General features: G+C 47.5%; 1 protein-coding gene across 1 annotated transcript in view; it reads left to right on the top strand.

Annotated features, from left to right (window-relative positions):
* The window catches only part of LOC144799871 (cytochrome P450 4B1-like), a 444500-nt gene that overhangs the window by 201450 nt on the left and 219894 nt on the right, over window positions 1-23156 (top strand). The window contains exon 2 of the mRNA XM_078671469.1: window positions 11193-11337. Coding sequence (XP_078527595.1) covers window positions 11193-11337 — 145 coding nt within the window. The remainder of the gene's footprint in view (window positions 1-11192; window positions 11338-23156) is intronic.

Below are 23156 nucleotides of genomic sequence, written 5' to 3'. Positions count from 1 at the left end.
TGATAACAGTGCGGGAGGTTCCAGAGGGTAAGTAGTGTAGTGCACCTTAACCTTATGCCATAGTCTGTGCATCGCAAACCTGAAAAATAATGACTGATTGCTAATGTAATTAAGGGAGTCCGGCGTGACAAATGACCCATCTGGATATATGTCTTGCATCCGTTGAAAGCCCGCCTCCCTAAGTAGATGCATCGATGGCGCTTCTTGTGTTACCGATATTGCCGCGTGGTGCTCTATGTGCATGGCCGGCGTGTATATTGGCAGCTTTTGCGCCAATTTCCCGATCACCTGCCAGGCCGCCACAGTCACGTCCACTGCATTGATTTTGCTTCTCGGGTTTCCACGTGCCCGATGAGTAACCATGCTGTGCAACAGGATCGGTGAAGCATCCCCTTCCTCCACCGCAACGTGTGGCGTATGCGCATGTGGTCTCATCCAGTAGTATACGTATTGGGCCTGCACACTTAGATAATAAACATAAAAATCCGGGGCCCTGAAGCCTCCCCATCATACCCACTCGTAAGCACCGACCATTTCACATGAGCGTGTTTGCCACCCCAAACCAGCCGTAGCAGAGCCCGTCGAATATTCTGAAAGAATCCCATCGTTATCCCCACCGGAATGTTAATAAACAGGTACAAAAACCGTGGCAAGACCACCATTTTAATTAAGGCAATGCGATCTGCCAACGACCGTTGTAACGAAACCCACACGTCTACCTGCTGTTCTAGCCTAGCGTATGCCTTACCATAGTTTTCCCCCACCACTATGTTTGGATCCCTGTCGATCCACACTACAAGATATTTAATGGGGTCTGTTGACCATATCAGCGGGAAGTCCATATACGGCTGCGCAGTGGACTCTGTTAGCGGAATGATATTGGATTTGTCCCAGTGACACAGAGGCCCGACAGGTGGCCAAATCGGACATACTCCCGGAGCAATTGCTCCAGATATCGAGAAGGATCACGAATAAACAGCACCATGTCATCCGCCTACAGTGAGATAGCTACTGGACGGTAGGTAAAGTTGAGCGCCGTCTCCTTGTGTCTCTGACGAATAACACATGCTAATGGCTCGAATACGATTGCAAAAAGCAGTGGAGATAGCGGACACCCCTGGCGCGTGCCGCTCTCTATATTAAAGGGTTCCGAAGTCAGCCCACCCACACGCACCCTGGCGGTCGGATCTGCATACAGCACGGCTATCCATTGCAAAAATAAGGGTGGGAAGCCCATCCGCCACAGAACAAAGTGCATATATTTCCACTCCACTGAATCAAACGCCTTGGCAACGTCCAACAGTACAGCCGCAGCTGACATGCTCGGTTCAAGTATGTGGAACATGGAAAAAACAGTCCGGAGACTATGCGATGTGGACCTCTCAGGAATAAAGCCTGACTGATCAGGCAACAACAGGCATGACATCAGAGGCTGTAACCTAGTCGCTAAGATTTTAGCCAATATCTTCGCATCTACATTGATCACGGACAGGGGGCGATAGGAGTCAAACCTGCCTGGCAGTTTATCCTTTTTGAGCAGAGTTATTATCAAGGTAATTTCCCGGTCTCGTGCGCTTCAGCGTACATCTCCAATAAGTAGGGGACAGGAATAAGATCTGTATGCATCTGTAAAAATTCCACCATGAGGCCATCCTGCCCCGGTGCTTTGCCATTAGAGTGCCGAAATCGCTATCCTAACATCCTGCTCATCTTTGGGCACACATAAATATTCCCTGTGTACATCCGACAGCCAGGCGCACACCACATCCTCCAAATAGTCCTCCATCTCGGCCTACGGCGCCCCTCCCTTGAAGTTGTATAGATCCGCATAGAAATGTCTAAACTGCCCTGTTATGGCAGATGCGTGATAATTTCCCCCCCTTGTGAGTCTGAATCATGTCAATATGCGAACGCTCCATGCGCTCTTTATTCTTGCTCGCCAGCGTGCGCCCCGGCCTTCCTCCTTCGCCGTAACAACGGGCCGTGTTTCTACGTGATAGGTACTTTATTTCCGTTTCAGCTAGTGTATCATATTCTTTAATTAACTCATGAATGCGAGCCAGAGTCTCCGCCACAGGAGTCACAGCATAACTTCGCTCCAGCTCTCGCAGGGCATCCTCAGTGTTTTGTAGCTGTGTTCTTATGTCCCTAAGGATACCGGCCGCAGTGCCTATGCATACCCCCCTGATTGTTACCTTAAATGCCTCCCAGAGTGTTGAGGCCTCGTCCACCATGCCCTTGTAAATTTCAAAATATTGTCCAATAGCTTCCCTTACAGTGTTCTCATAGATTGGGTCAAGCAGAACCTCAGATCGAAGTCGCCACGTGAAAGGGCGGCGCTGAGCTGTCGGGATTTCCAGGTCCAGCTGCACGGGATTATGATCCGATAACGTCATCTCCTGCACCCAGTCCATGGCCTCACCTCCCAACAACCAGTAATCTAACCGCGACCAGCTGCCATGTGAGGCCGTCGCATGGGTCCCCGCTTTTGCCAGAGGGTTCCTTACCCTCCACACATCACGCAACCCAAATTCCTCCATGGCACACAGGACGCTTTTAGTCACCTTGGGAGTTCGGTGAGACAGTGGGTTAGACTTATCCAGATCAGGATTCAGGTAAGTATTCAAATCCCCCACCCCCACAATACAGTGGCCTCCGGCCAAGCTCTCAATACACCATACATTTGAGAGAGGTACACAGAGTCATTCACAATGGGTCCATAGATATTGATAAGAGTAACCAATGATCCCCCCAACTTACCCTGCACCATCACACATCTACCCTCATCATCCACATACGTACGTGCTGGCTGAAAGGCAACTCCCCTTTTAACCAATATCAGTGTTCCTCTCGCATACGACGAGAATGAAGCTGCCAACTTGTAGCCCGCCCATCTCCCCGCAATGCCACATTCAGTGTGTTTCGTCAAATGTGTCTCCTGTAACAGGGCTATGTGTATCATATGCCGATTCAAGTAGGCCAGCACTTGTCTTACTTTTTTAGGTGAGTTGAGGCCTCTCAAATTCCAGGTCAACATTCTGAAGCTATCACCCATCACACTTCCGGTCACCACACATCAAGCACAATCTGAAAACAAGCGGCCATGGGGGAGCCGGCTACCTCCCATCCAGGTAAACCATCATAAGGCACATCCCTTGTTCCAACCAACTCCAACACGTCAGGTACATGAGAAAAAAATAAAAAACACAACACACACCCTTTCCCACCCACACCCCTCCCGCCACCCACTTCAACCTCCCAAATAGGTCGAGACCATAACCTGCCCCCCACCTGCACAATACCCCCATCACCCATAAAACACATCAGTTGGGGAATACCCGCTAGGGGAAGAGGATCGGCAACAAAAACCCACACCGAGGTGTGGTCGCCAGATTGGGACAATGTGGCCCACCCGTGCGTAAACAAAAAATGTGACCAGTGCAGGACACACTGAACAATGTTAAGCGACTGTAACCATGAAAACCCTTTTAACAAATGTTTAGGAAAGCTGGTTCTGCCCCCCACTCGCTCGGTATATATCATTAGATCGATGATTAAACATGAATAGTACCAACATATAGAGAAGAAAATGCCCCAACTTGTCCATCAGATCAAGTACAGTATCGCCAATATCAGTCCGCTTTCTCCAAGCCCGATGTCACAGCTGCACTCTCCGTGTCACCCTGCCGTGGTCTCGACTTGCAGATGTGTTTTGTAAATTTCAAGTCCGACTTTGAGTCTGTAAAGAAGTGCGCCGGTCCCTCATGCAATATCTTCAACTCGGCTGGGTAAAGCAAAGCATAAGGCACAGATGCAGCCTGCAGGAACTTTTTCGCTGGCACAAACTCCCTCCTGGCTGCCTGCACCCCCGGGGTGTAGTCCGGGAAAAAGGATAACGTGTCGCCTTTGTAGGTAACAGGGGCCTTGGCCCTTACATCGCGTAGAATAGCATCTCTGTCAGCATAATTCAGAAGGCGTGCAGTTATCGGACGAGGCGGTGCGCCTGGCCGAGGCCTGGGACCTAGCAAGCGGTGTGCCCTTTCCACTATCATCACTGGGGACAACACCGAGCCAAACAAATCATGAAGCATCCCATCTATGAATGTGTCCATCCTGGAAATAGCGGTGGACTCAGGCAGGCCAAGAATACGAAGGTTGTTGCGCCTAGAGCGTGCTTCCAAATCCTCATTCTTTGCGAGTATAATTTCCAACACCTTCTCCATCTGCGATATGTGGGTCCGCGATTCTGCCTGCGAATCCTGTGTGTCAGATAATCTATTTTCCACGACGTCTAACCTTGTGTTTATCCACCTCCTTCCGTACGGCATCCAGTCCAGTCGCCAGTGCATCTATTTTACTATTGATCGACTTCATGCCAGCTCATCTTCCATGTCCCCCTCCATCCCCGAGGCACCCTGCGATCCTGCCTGATCACCCGCTGTTTCACTGGCACGCGTGCTGCGCTTATTGTCAAACTGCAGCTTGGATTGCTTAGGGTCAGACTTTCTCATAGTGGTGCAGTCGTTAGCAGAGGATTACACAGTAGTCAGTCACACCACTCCAGTCTCGCCGAGCCCCAGTGGGGCCTCCCGCCGCAAGTCCACAGGTAGCACGCCAACACAGCAGCCCCCGCCGCTAACCCAAACCAGGGAGGACATTCAGTAGCAAGATACACAAGCTGTCGTCGACCGTGTACTGCGCCTCTTGCGCTCCCACGCAGATCCAAAGGAACTCCACCACTCGAAGCGTGTCCAACCGGCTCCCAATGGTCCAACCGCCGCTCCACACAGACCAGCAGTCACCGCCACAGTGTCCAACAATTGGTAGATGTGCAGCCGCCCACTCCTCTCATATACCGCTCCTGACCAGGTCCAGCAGACGGGCCAGCAGTAGACTTATTGGGCGCCTAGCAGCTCACAGCGCAAATTCTTTGAATACTTCAGAGAGACAATATTTGACCTTGTCTACAACCAAACAATTTATATATTCTGTCATGGAATATTCTCGACCATTTCTTCTGTATTTAAGAGCCGTTTAATAAATGTATTTTCATGATTCATTCGGATAGCGTTTTTTAAATGTCATATATATGCTCTGAATCAAACATTGCTTTTAAATTCGTATAGTACAAATACTCTTTTCATATACAACCATTTTGAATGCATTTTTTATGTATTTTGGGTGGGGTTTTAACACATCATGTTTTAGATATGTTTTATGTGTTTTAGAACTTAGTAATGTTGTACATAATAAAGTGGAGTGGGTGTTGTATGGCGTTTTAGGATCCGAGTGAATTTTTCCGATTCATGCCCTTATATAGGTACAATTCACACTGCCCTAATATAGGCATATAAATCATTCCCTTATTTAGACATAGCCCATGCAAATCAAATACAGGCATGGCTACTTCCACCCGTACCAAAACGTCACAACGATTTCTTGGAAAATCAGCTTAAGCAGTCAGGGACTTTCCCTTGCTTGAATATTGATTTGTTCAAGAACTCATGTACTTTACAAAGAACTACTATTCCCTTGGGGTTCTTTCCTGACATTGTTATGCCCGCCTTCACGTCAAACTAGACACCTTCAAGGTATAAATATACCTTCATTTGCCATAGCAAGACACAGTGGTTCGGAGCAGTTCGACTATCTACGTGCCGGACGCAGCTCGCTACAGCAAGTGTCGAAGGAAGTCGACCCTCCACCTGATGCACTGATCGAGAGGCTGCATTTCTCTCTGTGAGAATCCAGCTCCTTTGTTTCCAATCTCCCCTTGCGGTGTATTGCGAAATCGAGTCCCGAGACTGAGATACCAGACCTCCTTCATTCTAAACTAAAGGTATGGAGCTGATTAGAACCTACAGAAACCTTGGATAGATTCTTTGCAAAGAAAACTAAACCTATGCTGCACCACACTTATTCCTTCCCGCGTACTACGCTTAGGTTAGGTACTTTGGGGTAGGCGTATTTTAGAAGCACCAGTTGAGTACTTTTAGCCCTTGTTATTTATGTATGTATTTATATATGGTTTAGAAACCATACAATGGTCTTACAGTATTATTTTATAATATTGTTCTCGCTGTACGCATTATACTTTCAGTCTGCATTACGATTGTAGCAGTTCACTTTACTTGCATGAGAAAGAAGACTGTTCAATAAAACCTTTTAATTTAAAATGCCCGTCTCTCTATGTCTCTGCACCTCTGTAGAAACGAAGCATGCACGAGTGATTGAGCGAAATACTTATCTATTTTTTCCGCGACTCTAGAGATACATTTCTTATTCTTGGGAAACAAAGTTGCCATGTTTATGCTGTTGTCAGAAACAAATCCCTTCTTGAGAATTCAAGAAAGTTTCTAGTGACCTCTGAGCTAGCTGGCATTCACTATTAAGTTTAATATATTCGATAGAGACCTAGTCAACCTCAGTCCTACGTCTAATATATAGGATATATTATTCCAATGCGCAGAGCCTATTGGGAATATAGGAACTACACTACAGCGGATGCGACTGATAAGAAAGTGGATGGTGCTCTGAAGAAGGCTTTCTCTGCTGGTAATTTGACATTGCGGGCTGGCGTGTACTCTGCTTATCCTGCTCAGTCCTTGGTGTCTAACTTTGAGAAGCTTGCCCCGGCTATTCAGGAGGAGACAGACTGTTCTGACTTGCTTGTCCACATGGAGTTGCAGGCCAAGGCTGACGTCTCTCTGATGTTTTTAAGTTTTCTGCCATGGCTTCTGGTTCCTTGGTCCTGGCTCCTAGAAATCTGTGGATGCGACACTGGAAGACGCATTCTTCGGAGAATTCCTCTCTCATTAAGATTCCCATTGATGGCAAGATGCTGTTTGGTGAGCAGCTGGACAGTATGATCACGAAGGCCTTCAAGAATCATGAACATGCTTTGAAATACAAGGAGAAGGCTTTGTCTTCTCACTCTTGTCACTTCTGGAATCCTCCTTCTTCCCGTCAGTCCTCCAAGCCCTTTTCGGACCATCAGCATAAGTTCCAGCCCAAGAAGGCGTCTTCCCTTACGGGTCCTAAGGGTCAGTCGGATTCCTACAAGCGGAAGTCCTGACCACGCTGGCGAGGCGGCCTTGTGGCCTGTGGACGGGACGCTGTTGTATTTTCTGGGGGCTTGGAGTCTGGATGTGAGGGATCACAGGGCTTTGAGAATTGTCAGGAGGGGTTATTTTATCGACTTTGTCGCTCTTCCACCTGCTGGGGGACCATCCGTTCTCCTATCCCCAGGGCTCTGGAGAAGAGGAGGGCGCTTCTGGAGGGGGTTCAGAATCTTCTGGCAGAAAAGGCAATATTGTGCCTGTCCCCCTGGCACAGCGAGGACTGGGTTTCTATTCCATTTTGTTTCTGGTTCAGAAGGTCTCAGGGGGGTTCTGGCCGGCTCTGGACCTCAAGAGAGTGAATGGTTGGGTTTTGGCAATTCACTTCAAGATGGTGACTTTGCAGTCCATTATCCTGTTGGTGGGGGTCCAGGACTTACTGATGTCTATCGATCTGCAGGACGCCTATCTGCATGTTTCTACATTTTGCGATAGACGACTGCCAATTCCATTTTGCGGTTTTGCCATTCGGGTTGAAGTCCGCTCCTCGGGTCTTCACCAAGCTTCTGCTACCATTGGTGGCCTTGATTCACAGTCAGGGGATTTTTCTCCATCCCAACTTGGATGATTGGTTGGTTCATTCTCCCTCATTCCAGTTGACTCTCAGTCACACAAGGGTAGTTCTGGCCGTTTTGCAGAAGCACAGCTTTCTTATCAAGGTGGGAAAATCCTTCTAAGATCGTTCCTTTATTGGGGCTCGATTTCGTACAGATTTGGGGGTGGTTTCTCTGCCCGAGGTTCGGGTGGTCAAAATCCAATCTCACATTCTGTCCCTTCTGTCCGGCCTGGTCCAGATGGCGTGGTTGGCTCTAGGTGCAAAGGGGATCTGGCTGCCACAGTTTTTCTGGTTCCATGGACCCAGTTTCATTTGCACGCACTGATGGCTCACATTCTGGCGCATTGGTCTCCCCATTGTCTCCCCCTCTCTTCCCCGAATACGGTGTCCGATCAGATCAGTGAGGATCTAGGTTGGTGGCGGGTTCGGGTCACCTGCTGCAGGGGGGTCTCTCTCTCTCCCCTCTGGCACCCTTGGTGGCCACCACAGATGCCAGCCTCTTGGGTGGGCAGCCTGGCTGGGGGATCATTGGACCACGGGCTTCTGGTCCCCCTCACAGAGTGGGAGGTCATAAATTGGAGGGATTTGGAGGCTTTCCATTTGGCTCTGAGTGCCTTCTCTCAGTTTCTGCAGGGTTGGGTTGTTCTGATCAGGATGGACAACGTCACGGCCATGGCTTATGTAAACAGGGAGGGGGGCTACCAGGTCCTCGTCTCTGGTGGTGGTGCAGTTGTTCAGTTGGGTGGAGTCCCATCTGTTGGCGCTCTCAGCAATTCATGTTCAGGGGGTGTCCAATTCCCTGGTGGATGCTCTCAGCAGGGCCAGCCCGTCATCTGTGGATTTCTGCCTCCATCAGGAGTTGTTTGTGGATCTGACAGTCCGCCGGGGTGTTCCAGTGGTGGACCTCTTTGCGAGTGTGGGTGATGCCAAGGTGGACTGGTTTTGCTCCCCCAGTCAGGAGTGTTCGGCTTGGGCGGTGGACGCTCTCTCCTGCCCTTGGCCTTGAGGGCTTCTCTATGCTTTTCCTCATTTCTCCCTTCTTCTCTAGTTCTTCTGCAGGTCCGTTCCTTGCGAACGCCTGTGATTATGGTGGCTCCGGCTTGGCCTCGTTCCTCCTGGTTTCCTCTCCTAGTAGAGATGAAGTCAGAGGTGGAGTGGTTGCTGCCTCTGTCTACGTCCCCTTTATTGTTCCCTGTGTTGCTGCAGGATGCTCTGACCAGGATGCTCTGGGCAGCCTGGAGGTTGAACGCTTAGGTCTGCTGCGCAAGGGGGTTCCGGCTGATTTGACCTCTACTCTGCAGGCAGCTAGGCCCTTTTCAACCAACAAGTCTTACCTGAGGCACTGGCGTTCTTTCGATAGATGGTGTTGTGACAAGGGATTGGATCGCGCTTCCTCTTCTTTGCTTGAGGTGATGTTTCTCCAGGATGTAGCCTCCTTGAGTTTGAAGGTTTCCTCCCTTCGTCTGCAGTGGGCTGCGATTAAGGCTTTCCGGAGCTCTTGGGACAATCTCTTGAAACCTGATGGGTTGATTGGGCCCCTTATCAAGGGGATGCGTAATGTTCTCCCTGCCCCTTGGTGGCACTTTCCCTCTTGGGATCTGTCTCTGGCCTTGGAGGCTTTGATATCGCCTCCCTTTGAGCCCTTTGTTTCTGTGGGCCTACGTCTCTTGCCCTTTAAGACCTGCTCACCGCCTGAGTGAACTAGGTGCTTTGTCTTCCAACATCCTTTTTGTAGGGTTTTTGAGGACAGGATCATTTTGAGGCTGGTTCTTTCCTTTCATCCTGAGGTGGATTCTCGGTTCCATAGGGATCAAGAGTTAATTCCCCTTCCTCGGAATCGGAAGTGTGGCTGCACTCATTTGATGTCCGGTCGGCGCTACTGATCATTTGGAGCAGGTTGCCCCTTTTCGTCGTTCTGATTCCATTTTTGTGAATTTTTGGGCTGTGAATCGGGATTTGCGTCCTTTCACTCCTTCTTTGAGTCGTTGGGTTCGGTCTCTGATTTCTCTGGCTTATGAGGCGGTGGGGAAACCTTTCTCCCTTGGGTGTTCAGGGTTGTTCCACTCGGTTCATTGATTGTGGCGTCTTGTGCGGCGATCCAGGGGGCTTACATTTCAGAGATTTGCTGTGCTGCCACCTGGACTTCGCTGTGGACCTCTGCCTCTCATTGCCAGGAGGTTGACCATGCTGAGGTTTTTGGGTCCAATGTTCTTTACACTATGGTTCCTGAATAATGGTGATTCCTTCTTTTCTGTCTTTGTTAATAAATATGTTTTTGAGCATACCTGATTTGGTTGTCCTGTTTTGCTTTGTACATCTCAATAAGTAAAAGATGGCAGTGAGAGAGGGATGATGAGGTAATGCATCAATTACTTACCGGTAAGTGCATTACTCGGAGTCCAACTCCCTCGCTTCCATTTCTTACGTCCCTCATTCCCTCCCTGGTAGTCCAGGCCAACCTTTTTGGTATGGTTTCGGTCTATGTGGTATTACAGGAGGTTGGTGGGGGCGGGGCTAGATATGCTCCATGTTTTGGAGTCACGTGGTGTGGGTGTCTGGTGAGGCAGGGATGCCTCAATAAGTAAGGGATGAAAGTGAGGGTGTAGGACTCAGAGTGATGCAATTACAGGTAAGTAATTGATGCTGAACTACCACACCCAGAATGTAAAGCAGAATGCACTTTTTTCCACCTTTTCTCAGGAGAGTGTTAGTAATGTGATAATACACTACAGACGATGCAAGGCCAATGAAAAGTTGCTAGTCGCAGGTGTGCTGGCATTAGGAGTTTGTGGTCCTATTAGGGTTCAGGTTTATAGCTTTAAACATTCGATCCCACGCTCACACCTAACATTAGGCTGTTTTTCATGTGATTAGTGCCAGCTGACGATTATCAACTGTGACATCAGAGAGAAGTTGGCACAGGGTCGCAATCCTAAGCCTAAACTCCCATTACACCTGATGAATGATGCCTCCAAGCAGTGGCATAATGCAAAACGATGGGCCGCCCCTGCAGAGTGTAGTGAAGGGCCCCGGAGTCACCCATATTTCATAGATATTCATTGGCATTGGCAAGAATGGGCTACCCTTGAAGGGTTGTGGGCCCCTGAAGGGTTGAGCCAAAGAACATGGAGAGCCATAAACTGGCCTGTAGAAGCAAGCGCTTCATCCTCCTGATCACTATGAAAATGTTTTCAGCATTTAAAAAAAGTGTGTCAATAGTTGTATTTGATGAAGATGAAGTTTATACAACCTCATAACAAGAGGGAACCATACAACACAAATAAAATATTCCAGACTGATGCGGATGGCGTTATGATGGCTGGCATTGAAATTTGGAGTTGTGTTTTTTTCTGTTCTTCTTCTTTATTATTTCATGTATTCCTTTGTCTTTCTCTTTGGAAATGATTGAAAAGAATGGACCCACGAATGCATTGAGAGCTTTAGGAGACAAGATAGGATGAAATTGATTGAGATGTTAACATGGATAACTGATTTATTCTGTTCCTTCAATTCTGCAGCTTGAAGAAGATGGAGCAGAACTGGCCAAGTTGGTGTTCTGGACACACAAATATAATTACGGATTTCCCATGTGGGTGGGAAAGTTCTTCGCATTTTTGGTCATCAATCACCCTGAATATGCAAAAGTTGTCTTTGGCAGAGGAGGTGGGTAATCGTAGATTTACTCTTTTTTCACATTAGGAAAATCTTGGTGTTAAAAAAGACTTTGTGTTTTGTATTTGCCCTTTTTAATTGTTGGTTAATTGTTTGGATCGTATAATCAAGGAGGGGGGAGAAAGAAGTAGCTGTGATCCATTCAGCTTCCTTAATCTGTATCAAACAAATCAAGAGGGGAACGGATCACTTGTCCTGCGTAACCAGGGTTTTTAATTTTTCGCGCAGTGTACCAATAAAAAACCTTCATTCACGTACAGAGGATGGAATTAGCGGTATATCTTGATTCTCCGTCCAACTCTTAAAGACGTGACAGCATCATCATGGGGTTAGTTCTCATGCTTCCTCCACCCGGAGGTATGCCCCTGGTTAGTGCAGTAGTGATCAGTGATACAGGGGTCAGGTTGAAAGTTGAAAAAGGTGTTTACATTAAAAATACTCGTACAGCCAGAGAGAAAGTTTAATAGGTCTGGATTCGAGATATTGATTAAAAAGTTGATGTAGTGCGTATTGAGATTTGATTAGGGATCTCCCGCACTTAAAGTGTCCTTAAAAAGGTCGACATGTTTCAGCCCGTGTTTTACCACTAAGGGTCAAGTGGGCTTTCTTCAGGACCTCAAGTGCATTTGGTGGTGCGAGACTGTGGGTGTCTCCGTGTGTGCAAACCTTAAAAAACTTTTATAAGGAGTGGTAAGAAAAAGATATATTAATCAGTTTCATTATAGGTCCAGCGGTACCTGTGCATAGAAAAAGGGGTGGTAGGGGGGAAAACGGAGAGAGAGACACAGATACGTGGGGAAGTGTTAGATATACACTTTCCAAGTTCACGCTGTCTACTGTTCAGGAAGGAAAAGCAACAATAAAATGGCAATTCTTTACGACTCAAATCAACTATTAAATTATGACAAAAAATCTCTCTAAGTTCTTTCTATGATGTTTCAAAATGTATGGAGTTATATGCAGTGAGTGGGGCGTCAAGGGTTGCTGTGACCATTATACATGTCTTGTATTACAAAACAGCCTGTATTAAAATACAGTGTATAGCTTATTTCTGAGGGGCTGTGCACTTGGATGTGACACAACAGTGGGCGCGGCTGACCAAACAATGAGTGGCACGTTAGTAGCTCTGTCTCAATTATAGTGTGGTCCCCTTTGTGCGTGCTTATTCTTATATTGAGTGTAGCTGAGTTCTGAGTTATTAGCTACGATGTTAGTTCATAGCCAGGTATTCTGTGTATGTTCCTTAGCTCGCTGTTGTTTTGGAAAACACAGTACCAGGAATCATTATTAAAGTGTGTAGTTAATTATGGTATCTGGTGGTGCTGCTCAAGTCGCTTGCTCTTGCAAAGCGTATTTGGTTTTGGAAACGTACAGTGTTAGGGTCAATTTGACATGTAGTGGGAATTACACATCTCGTAAATTAGACAATTGCGACGATGTTGGTTCATAGCCGGATATGGTATCTTACGTGGCGCGCTGTTATATTGGTTATCCCAGTGCACACAAACATCCTCTAAAGTGTGTGGTAAATTCTGGTATATGGAGGCTGTTAACGTTGCTTGTGATCTCCATCGCTATTACAATGCGCATTCACTATTGAAAATGTGCAGTTTTAGAGTCATGAGTCTTGTAAGTAAGGAAGACGGCAGACACGGGGCGCTTTATACAAATGGTGTACGGGCACCCTTGTGCAATCCTTAATGCATACCTTCTGTTAACTCAAGTGGGCATCGTCGGGCGGCCAAGGAGTCTTTTTCCTGCTAGAAAATGGACAGGGCTCAGATTTCATAATACATGTGTTAGTAGTACAGTACAGTTTTAGTCGTGCTGAGTCCATTCTTTCGCTGCTACCTTTGGCTCTGTTCAAGCACTGCTTGTGCTGACTCTTCCACTGGGGGCCCCTTTGCGCCCTCAGTGTCCTAGTCACATGTTTTTGTAAAGAGGGAATAGACCTAGAAGAAAGACTAGGTTGGATGTTGTAGTTGTTGTTTAAATAAAGTTTCAAATGTGGGATAGTTCAAAAAATTCGAATGAATTCTAAATGTAACTCATGTGGACAATTGTCATCAATGTCAAGTGTGTGGTAAAATGACAAATAGAATATTTTTAAATATCCGTCATAAGGTCAAACATTGTTATCATTTTTAAATGTGTATGTTGTGGCATGCCACATTATGAGACGCTTGTTGTGAACAGTAGGGTCACTTAAATGTGATCCTAAAAAGACTTATATGGGCCCTGATTGTTGTAGAAATGTCAGGGTAGTGTCTTGTGTGGCAGATTTTGCAAGCTTTGCGTTGGTACCAGTGGACATATGTTGAGTGAGATGTAATGTTGTTATTATTTGTATTCTTGCAGTTCATTGGTCAGACTTATTGTGTTGCCTGGTACCTGAGGGCATATAGGTATCTTTAACCCCTGTGGTGGTCAAGTATTGTCTCTTTTTGATCTGTGTGGGACCTCCGCAGTTTCCTCTGGACTTGTTCAGTAATTCAGACTCAGCCAGGGGATGTGGTCATTTAGTCCTTGGGTATTGGTTTTGAGTCTATGCACCCATCTCTGTTCTTTCTCGATCAGTACTTTCTCTGTATTGAGTGTTTTTGTTGTTAGTGTCTCTAGTACTATCCAGTGTAGATCGTCCACAGTGTGTTTAGCTTTGATGTAATGGTTGCTCATTTTCGTGGTGTTCCTTTTACATTTCACGTTGCTCCTGTGTTTGCATATTCTTAGTTTCACCTTACGGCATGTCATCCCTATGTAGCGCATGTTACACGGACATGTAATCTAATACATTACGTGTGTCGTGTGATTTCTTATGGTCCATTTGAAATCAGGTAGGAGTTGAATGATCTTAGTGACTGTGGTTAGATCACATACGGAACATGAACCACATGGGTAATGACCCACGACCGGGGGATGGTTCCAGAGTCGAGGGGCTTCTTCTCCTCATTTTTTAGGGGGTGGTCTGGTGTGTACCATCATGCCCCTGAGGTTTCTTGTTCTTTTATTAGCGAATCTCGGTTTTGGCCAGTGTAAGGAACCTGAAGTCAGGAGTCTCCAATTTTTGGTAACTATCTTTTTTACATAATTGGAGGCTGTGTTGTAGATTGTTACACAGGTTAATAAGTCCTTCTCGGGTATCTTTGGTGTTGTATTTAGAAGGCTATCTCTAGGTTGATTTCTGGCCCTCTTTTTGCATTTGTTGATGATTTTCTGTGGATAATCGTGGGTTTTGAGTTTTTCACAAAGATCTTCAGCTTGTCTTTATATTCCTGAGTCTTGCTGCAGTTACGTCTTAGTCGTAAAAATTGACTGTAAGGGAGATTTTCCCTTAATGGTCTGGGATGAAAACTTTGGTAGGAGAGCAGACTGTTTTTCGCAGTGGGTTTGAAGAAAGTTCTTGTTTGTAAAGTGGTGTTTTCTGCATATATAGTTATGTCCAGAAAGTCGAGTTTCGTTTTGTCTGCTGTATATGTGAATTTCAGTCATTCATCTCTCATGTTCACCCATCTGCGGAACTATTTCAGGCTTTCTATATCTCCCTCCCAGTTGAGGATGATGTTATCTATGTAGCGCTTCCAGAATAATATCCTGTGATGGTAAGGATTGGTGATGTTCTGTATGTGAATTTCTTCGAAGTCGCTGAGTACAGACCTGCCACGCTTGCGGCAAATGTGCTGCCCATGGTAGTTCCGTGGCATTGTTGGTATAGGGTGTTGTTATATTCTAAATAGTTCTCTGTTAATGCTAATTTGCAGCATTCCAAGACGAAATGTCTCAGGGTTTTGAAATCCCACTGTATGTTGTAAAGCAGCGTCTCCAAAGTGTCCAAGGTCTTTTGTTGGGGAGGCTAGTGTAGAGGCTTTCTACATCTAGCCCTATAAGTAGCATACTTTCTTCGGAGTAACTCTGATCTTTCAAAAGGTTGAGCAGGTCTCTAGTGTCTTTTAGATCCGTTGGTGTTTTTTGTATCATCGGTTTTAGAAACTGGTCAGCGAACTGCGAGAGGGGGTCAAGGACGGAGCCTATCCCAGAGACGATTGGTATCCCTGGGGGAGGTTTGGGTTCCTTGTGGATCTTTGGGAGCGCGTAAAAATATGGCACCCTTGGTGTTTTGGTTTGCAGGAATTCAACCTCATTTTTGGAGATCCAGTTGTTCAATACCGCTTCGCGAACCTCTCAGTTAGATGGTTCTTTGGAATCTTTGAGTCGGATCTATGGTTATTCTTTTGTAAAATTTCTCATCCGTTAGTAGTTCTGCGCACTGTTGGTCATATCCTTCTTTGCTCAACAGGACGATTCCTCCGCCTTTATCTGCAGGCTTGATCACGATTTCTCCATCATTTCGTAATTCATTGAGAGCACGTTGTTCTGCTTTCGAAATGTTCATGAAGGGTTTTCTGGTGTTATCTTTCAGATCTTCTACCTCCTTCATTACTGCCTGTTCAAAGGCTAGTATTTCGATTGGGATCTGGTTGTTCAAAGGGCAGAATTTTGATTTTTGGTGTAGCGTTGTGTCTCTATCTTGGATGTAGTCCCCCTGGTTGTTGAAGAAGGCCTTGAGATTCAGCTTTCTGAAGAATTCAGCCATCTCACACTGTAATTTGAAGATGTCCAAGTTTGGTGTTGGGACATAACCTAACCCTTTGTTCAGGACTTCTTCTTGTTCCTTTGTGAGGGTTTTATCTCTTAGTTTGATGATGAGGGTGTCGTACTTGTCGTACTTGTCCCTGGTGTGGTCCCTGTCATGCTCCTGGCGTGGACCTGTCGTTCTTGGTCTGTCCAGGTTACCCCTTTCCTTCTGGTTCTCTGGTTCATCTGACCTCTCCCTAAAAAAGGAATCCTTTGTGCGTAGTTTTGTCCCATTTGAGGTGTCATGTGGGGTCCCATTGTTGGTGGTCCTTGGAAGTACGGGTTCATCCAGCCATGAAAGTTGTTGTTGAATGGTTGAAAGGGCATCCCTTGTGGGTGGTTGCCATAGTTTGATGTATGCCACAAACCGTCTGTTTTGTCCTCAATTTCTTCTCGGTGTGTATAGTTCGTCACCGCTCCAATTGGAACCATCCGTTGATGTACCTGCGCTAGAGTTGTTGTCTGAAGCTTTGTCTCGGGCTATGAAGTCTTCTGAACTGTATGGGTGTAAACGTTCCAGTGAGAATTTTTTCAGGTCTTTCCCTAGTTTTTGTATTTTGTCTTGTGTGAGGTATTCTTTTGTTTCGTTCATCTCCCGGTTGATTTCCTCCAGTCTTTTTTTGTACACTGTGATGTGTACCATGTTCTTGAGTTTGGTTTCACTCACTTGTATCTTGATGGTGAGTTCATCTGTTGTGGCTGTCTTTATGATTAACACCAGGTAATCCCTTGTGCATTTCCACAAGATAGCTGACCAGTCTTTCCTGAAACGTATGTCTTGAAGAAAAATACGTGGGGCATTGGTCACCCATAGTCCTTTGGGTGCCACGTTGGCTCAGAGACATTCGGTCATAATGATTCCATGGACTGCCGTCCTCACTTGTTCCTTTTTGATTTCTGTTAATTCATCCCAGTCGTTGGTTTGGGCCAAGGTCTGGGTGATATCTTTGTCTAATAATAGTGGGGGTCATGATAGAATTGCATCTATTTCTTCCAGCGAATAGCTTAGGCCTAGATTCTCTGCCATTTCCACACTACTGGGAGTGTCAGTAGATGGGGATCAAATGTAATGTAATGTGACCCTTGACCCTGTTCGCAGGGCCGGTCGCTCCACTCACCGCACGGCCCCCGTGTGTGTCCTGGTCTTCACCGCTGCTGCCGCGAGTTCGCCGCTGCTCCTGCTGCCCTTAGTATTTTGTGCATTCTCTGCTCTGTGCCCTGTTAATTCTGCTTGTGCCACTGTTTTTAATTACTGTCTTTTTGGCTGTGCCACTGTTATTTCGAGGCTTGCCCCCTCGCCGCTCTCCCTGTGATTGTTTTCCCGCTCTGTGTCCCCCCCCACTCCCCGCCGCTGCTCCCCTGCATCCCGCCCCCTTTTCTCTTCTGTACCCGATCCCACTCCCCATTCGCCGCCCCACTCCCGCCTCCCAGCTGCTCCTCCCTCCCTCTTGGCCATTTATGGCGGAGACCGCGCGGTGGTGAGCTGTGACCCTTGACCCTGTGTGCAGAGACCGCGCGAACGCGCAGCAATCACGTGCAGCGGGCGCGACGATTGCGTGCCAAAGGCAAGCCCGTCTACACCCGTCCGCGCCTGGACCGCGCCCAGCGCCAGGACCCCTGGACCTCGTCGGAGCCTGACCAACCGACTGACATATAACACCGCAACCCTCAACGCACTCAACACCGGACGAGCGCCCGCCTGCTATCAAGCCACCCCCAGACGCACCCACGGACCCTTCACCTGTCAAGCCTGAAAATTCGCCTGCCTCAAACCCCGTCACCCGCCCGCCAAAGCAAACAGCAACAACAACCACCTCAAGTGCATCCTCCTCAACACCCACTCCGTTCACAAGCACGCCATCGAACTCTGGGACCTCCTCGACACAACAACACCAGACGTCGCCTTCCTCACGGAAACCTGGATTAACGCCTCCTCAGCCCCCGACATTGCCATAGCCATCCCGGACGGCTACAAAATCACCCGGAAGGACCGCGTCAACAAAACAGGAGGAGGGGTTCGCCATCATCTACAGAAACGCCATCAGCATCACGACCAACGCCGAAGACACCATCTCATCCGCCGAACACCTACATTTCCAGATCCACACTGACCCCTAGACCACCCTCAGAGGAACACTCATCTATAGACCCCCGGGCCCACGCACACAATTCAGCAAAACCATCATTGACGCCATCAGCCCGCACGCCCTAGCCTCACCAGAGTACATCCTCCTAGGAGACCTGAACTTTCACCTGGAGAACAACAACGACAACACCACCACCACTCTGCTCGACAATCTCGCCAACCTCGGACTCAAGCAACTGGTGGACACCCCCACCCACCTCGCTGGCCACACCCTCACGAGATCTTCTCCGCCAGTAACCACGTCGCCTTCAACCACTCCACAGGACTACACTGTACCAACCACAGCTGCTTACATTTCACATTCAAGAAGACTACATCTCGCCACCACACGCATCGGATCCCCCGCAGATGCTGGAGCAAAGTCACCACTTACCAGCTTACCACGTCACTGAGCCAGAACCCACCTGCCGACACCAACATACCCGACACCAACGACGCAGCCCGCAACTTCGCACAGTGGGTCACCAACTGCGCCGACGACCTCGCTCCATTGAAAAACTCCCACAGCAAGACCACCACCACAAAACCCTCATGGTTCACAGACGCCCTCAAAACCGCAAAGAGAACCTGCCGAACACTCTAAAAGACCTAGCACCACGAACGAATGACCCTCAAAGCCGCCACTCGCGAATACCACCAGCATATCCGGACCACCAAGAGAACATCGTTCAAAGAGCGACAGGACAACAACACCCATAACAGCAAGGAACGCTTCAGCATCGTCAAAGAGCTCTCCAACCCCAATGCCAGCAACAACATCACCCCTTCGCAAGACCTCTGCAACTCCCTTGCCACGTTCTTCCACTGCAAAATTGTAGACATACACGACAGCTTCTGACCCCAAACGCCACCTCAGGACACCAAACCAATGACCCCCAGCAACACCATCAACTCCTGGACCCCCATCAGCAATGATGACACCACCCACGTCATGAGCACCATCCACTCCGGCTCCCCCTCCGACCCATGCCCCCACCACATTTTCAACAAAGCCGGCACCACCATCGCACCCCACCTGCGGAACGTCATCAACAGCTCCTTCACGTCAGCGACCTTCCCTGAAAACTGGAAACACGCAGAGATCAACGCCCTCCTGAAGAAACCCACAGCAGACCCCAATGACCTCAAGAACTTCCGTCCCATCTCTCTTCTCCCCTTCCCGGCTAAAATACTCTAGAAGACTGTCAACAAACAGCTGACTGCTTTCCTCGAGGACAACAACTCGCTCAACCCTTCCCAGTCTGGATTCCGAGCCAACCACAGCACCAAGACCGCCCTCATCGCAGCCACAGACGACATCAGAACCCTGATAGACAATGGGGAAACAGCTGCCCTCATCCTCCTGGACCTCTCAGCAGCCTTCGACACCGTATGCCACCGCACACTAATGCAGCGCCTCAGCAACACTGGAATCCAAGGAAAGGCCCTGGAATGGATCATCTCTTTCCTCTCCGGAAGAACCCAGAGAGTCCGCCTCCCCCCCTTCCGATCCGCGGCCACCGAGATCATCTGCGGCGTTCCTCAAGGATCCTCACTCAGCTCAACACTCTTCAATATCTACATGAGCCCGCTCGCCACCATCGCACCAAAACACAACATCAACATCATCCCCTATGCTGACGACAACCAGCTGATACTATCCCTCACCAATGACCCAGCCACTGCCAAAACCAACTTCCAGGAAGGGATGAAAGAAGTAGCATACTGGATGAAGCACAGTCGTCTCAAGCTTAACTCAGACAAGACGGAAGTCCTCATCCTCGGACAATCCCCATCTGCCTGGGATAACTCCTGGTGGCCCTCGGCGCTAGGAACCGCACCGACACCCACGGACCACGCACGCAACCTGGGTTTCATCCTGGACCCCACCCTCATGATGACCAAACAAGTCAACGCCATCTCATCCTCATGCTTCAACACCCTGAGAATGCTTCAAAAGATCTTCCGATGGATCCCCACAGAAACAAGAAGAACAGTCACCCAGGCCCTCGTCATTAGCCGATTGGACTACGGAAACGCCCTATACGCAGGAACCACCGCCAAACTCCAGACTGGGCTCCAGCGCATACAAAACACCGCCGCACGACTCATCCTCGACATCCCTCGCCACATAACCACCCACCTGAGAAACCTCCACTGGCTCCCCGTCAACAAAAGGATCACGTTCAGACTGCTCACCCACGCACACAAAGCGCTCCACAACAAGGGCCCAACTACCTCAACAGCTGACTCTCGTTCTACACCCCCACCCGCCAGCTTCGCTCCACCAGCCTCGCCCTCGCCATCGTCCCACGAATTCGCAGAACCACCCCTGAAGGAAGATCATTCTCCTACCAGGCAGCGAAGACCTGGAACACCCTCCCCACTCACCTACGACTGACCCAGAACCATCCCAGCTTCAGGAAGCACCTCAAGACCTGGCTTTTCGAGCAGTAGCAGCACCACTCCCCCCCCCTAGCGCCTTGAGACCCTCACGGGTGAGGAGTGCGCTCTATAAATGCTTTGATTGATTGATTGATGATTAGGAATTGCTCCCATAGCTGTGCACTGCTAAACACATATAATCAAGGAGGGGGAGAAAGAAGTAGCTGTGATCCATTCAGCGTCCTTAATCCGTATCAAAAAAATGAAGAGGGGAACGGATCACTTGTCCTGCGTAACCAGGATTTTAAATTTTTAGTGGTACCAACGCAAAGCTTGCAAAATCTGCAACATGAGAGACTTCCCACATGTAAATAAAAAGATTTAGGGCTAACTGACCATAAGACTACCCTTCGCATATAGACACTACCGTGACATTTGTACAACAATTAGGGCCCATATGAGTCTTTTTAGGATCACATTTAAGTGACCCTACTGTTCACAACGAGCGTCTCGTAATGTGTCATACCACAACATACACATTTAAAAATGATAACAATGTTTGTCCTTATGACAGATATTTAAAAATATTCTATTTGTCGTTTTACTCACACTTGACATTGATGACAATTGTCCACACGAGGTACATTTAGAATTCATTAGAATTTTTCGAACTATCCCACATTTGAAACTTTATTTAAACAACGACTACAAAATCCAACATAGTCTTTCTTCCAGCTCTATTCCCTCTTTACAAAAACATAGGACCAGGACACTGAGTGCACAACCGGGCCCCCAGTGAAAGAGTCAGCCCAAGCAGTGCTTGAACAGAGCCGAAGGTAGCAGCGAAAGAACGGACTCAGCACGACTAAAACCGTAATTTACTACTAACGCATGTATTATAAAATCTGAGCCCTGTCCATTTTCTAGCAGGAAAAAGACTCCTTGGCCGCCCGACAATGCCCACTTGAGTTAACAGAAGGTATGCATTAAGGGTTGCTTAAGGGACCACGTATACCGTTTATATTAAGCGCCCTGTGTCTGCCGTCTTCCTTACTTACGAGACGCATGACTCTAACACTGCACATTTTCAATAGTGAATGCTCATCGTAATAGCGATGGAGAGCACAAGCAACGTTTACAGCCTCCATATACCAGAATTTACTACACACTTTAGAGAATGTGTGCGTGCACTGGGATAACCAATATAACAGTCCGCCACGTAAGATATCATATCCGGCTATGAACCAGCATCGTAGCATTTGTCTAACTTATGAGACGTGTAATTCCCACTACGTGTCAAATTGACCCTAACATTGTACGTTTCCAAAACCGAATACGCTTTGCAAGAGCAAGCGACTTGAGCAGCACCCCTAGATACCATAATTAACTACACACTTTAAATAATGATTCCTGGTACTGTGTTTTCCAAAACAATAGCGAGCTAAGGAACATTCACAGAATCACCGGCTATGAACTAACATCGTAGCTAATAACTCAGAACTTGGCTACACACAGTATAAGAATAAGCACGCACTATGGGGACCACACTATAATTGAGACAGAGCTACTAACGCGCCTCTCATTGTTTGGTCAGCCGCGCCCACTGTTGCGTCACATCCAAGTGCAGAGCCCTCATAAATAAGCTATACACTGTATTTAATACAGGCTGTTTTGTAATACAAGACATGTATAATGTTCACAACAAATCTTGACACCCCACTTACTGCATATAACTCCATAACTTTTGAAACATCATAGAAAGAAACTTAGAGAGATTTTTGTCATGATTTAATAATTGATTCGAGTCGTAAAGAATTGCCTTTTTATTGTTGCTTTTCCTTCCTGAACAGTAGACAGCGAGAACTTGGAACATGTATATCTAACACTTCCCCAAGTATCTGTGTCTCTCTCTCCGTTTTCCCCCCACCATCCCTTTTTGTATTCACAGGTACCGCTGAACCTTGATTGAAACTGATTAATATATCTTTTTCTTACCAATTCCTTAAAACGTTTTTTAAGGTTTGCACACACGGAGACACCCACAGTCTCTCACCACCAAATGCACTCGAGGTCCTGAAGAAAACCCACTTGACCCTTAGGGGCAAAACAAGGGCTGAAACATGTTGACCTTTTTAAGAACACTTTACGTGCGGGAGATCCCTAATCAAATCTCAATATGCACTACATCAACTTTTTAATCAATATCTCGAATCCAGACCTATTAAACTTTCTCTCTGGTTGTACGAGTATTTTTAAAGTAAAGACCTTTTTCAACTTTCAACCTGACCCCTGTATCACTGATCGCTACTGCACTAACCAGGGGCATCCCTCCAGGTGGAGGAAGCATGAAGAACTAACCCCATGATGATGATGTCACGTCTTTAAGAGTTGGGCGGACAATCAAGATATACCGCTAATTCCATCCTCTGTACGTGAATGAGGGTTTTTTATTGGTACACTGCACGAAAAATTAGAAACCCTGGTTACGCAGGACAAGTGATCCGTTCCCCTCTTGATTTTTTTAATGGTTTGGATCTCCAAGCATCAGGTAATGGAGAACTGCTGTCGCCATAGCATCCTGTTTTGAGGAATGGACCAAGTTCATGCCATCCTCATTTACAGTGATCAGACCTTTGAAAGCCTGTATCTAACAAGGACTTGATTGCAG

This window comes from Lissotriton helveticus, chromosome 1_2 (genome assembly GCF_964261635.1).
Source record: "Lissotriton helveticus chromosome 1_2, aLisHel1.1, whole genome shotgun sequence".
Lineage (NCBI taxonomy): Eukaryota > Metazoa > Chordata > Amphibia > Caudata > Salamandridae > Lissotriton > Lissotriton helveticus.
Note: the sequence above shows the minus strand (reverse complement) of the source record. Positions and strands in the feature narration are given on the sequence as shown.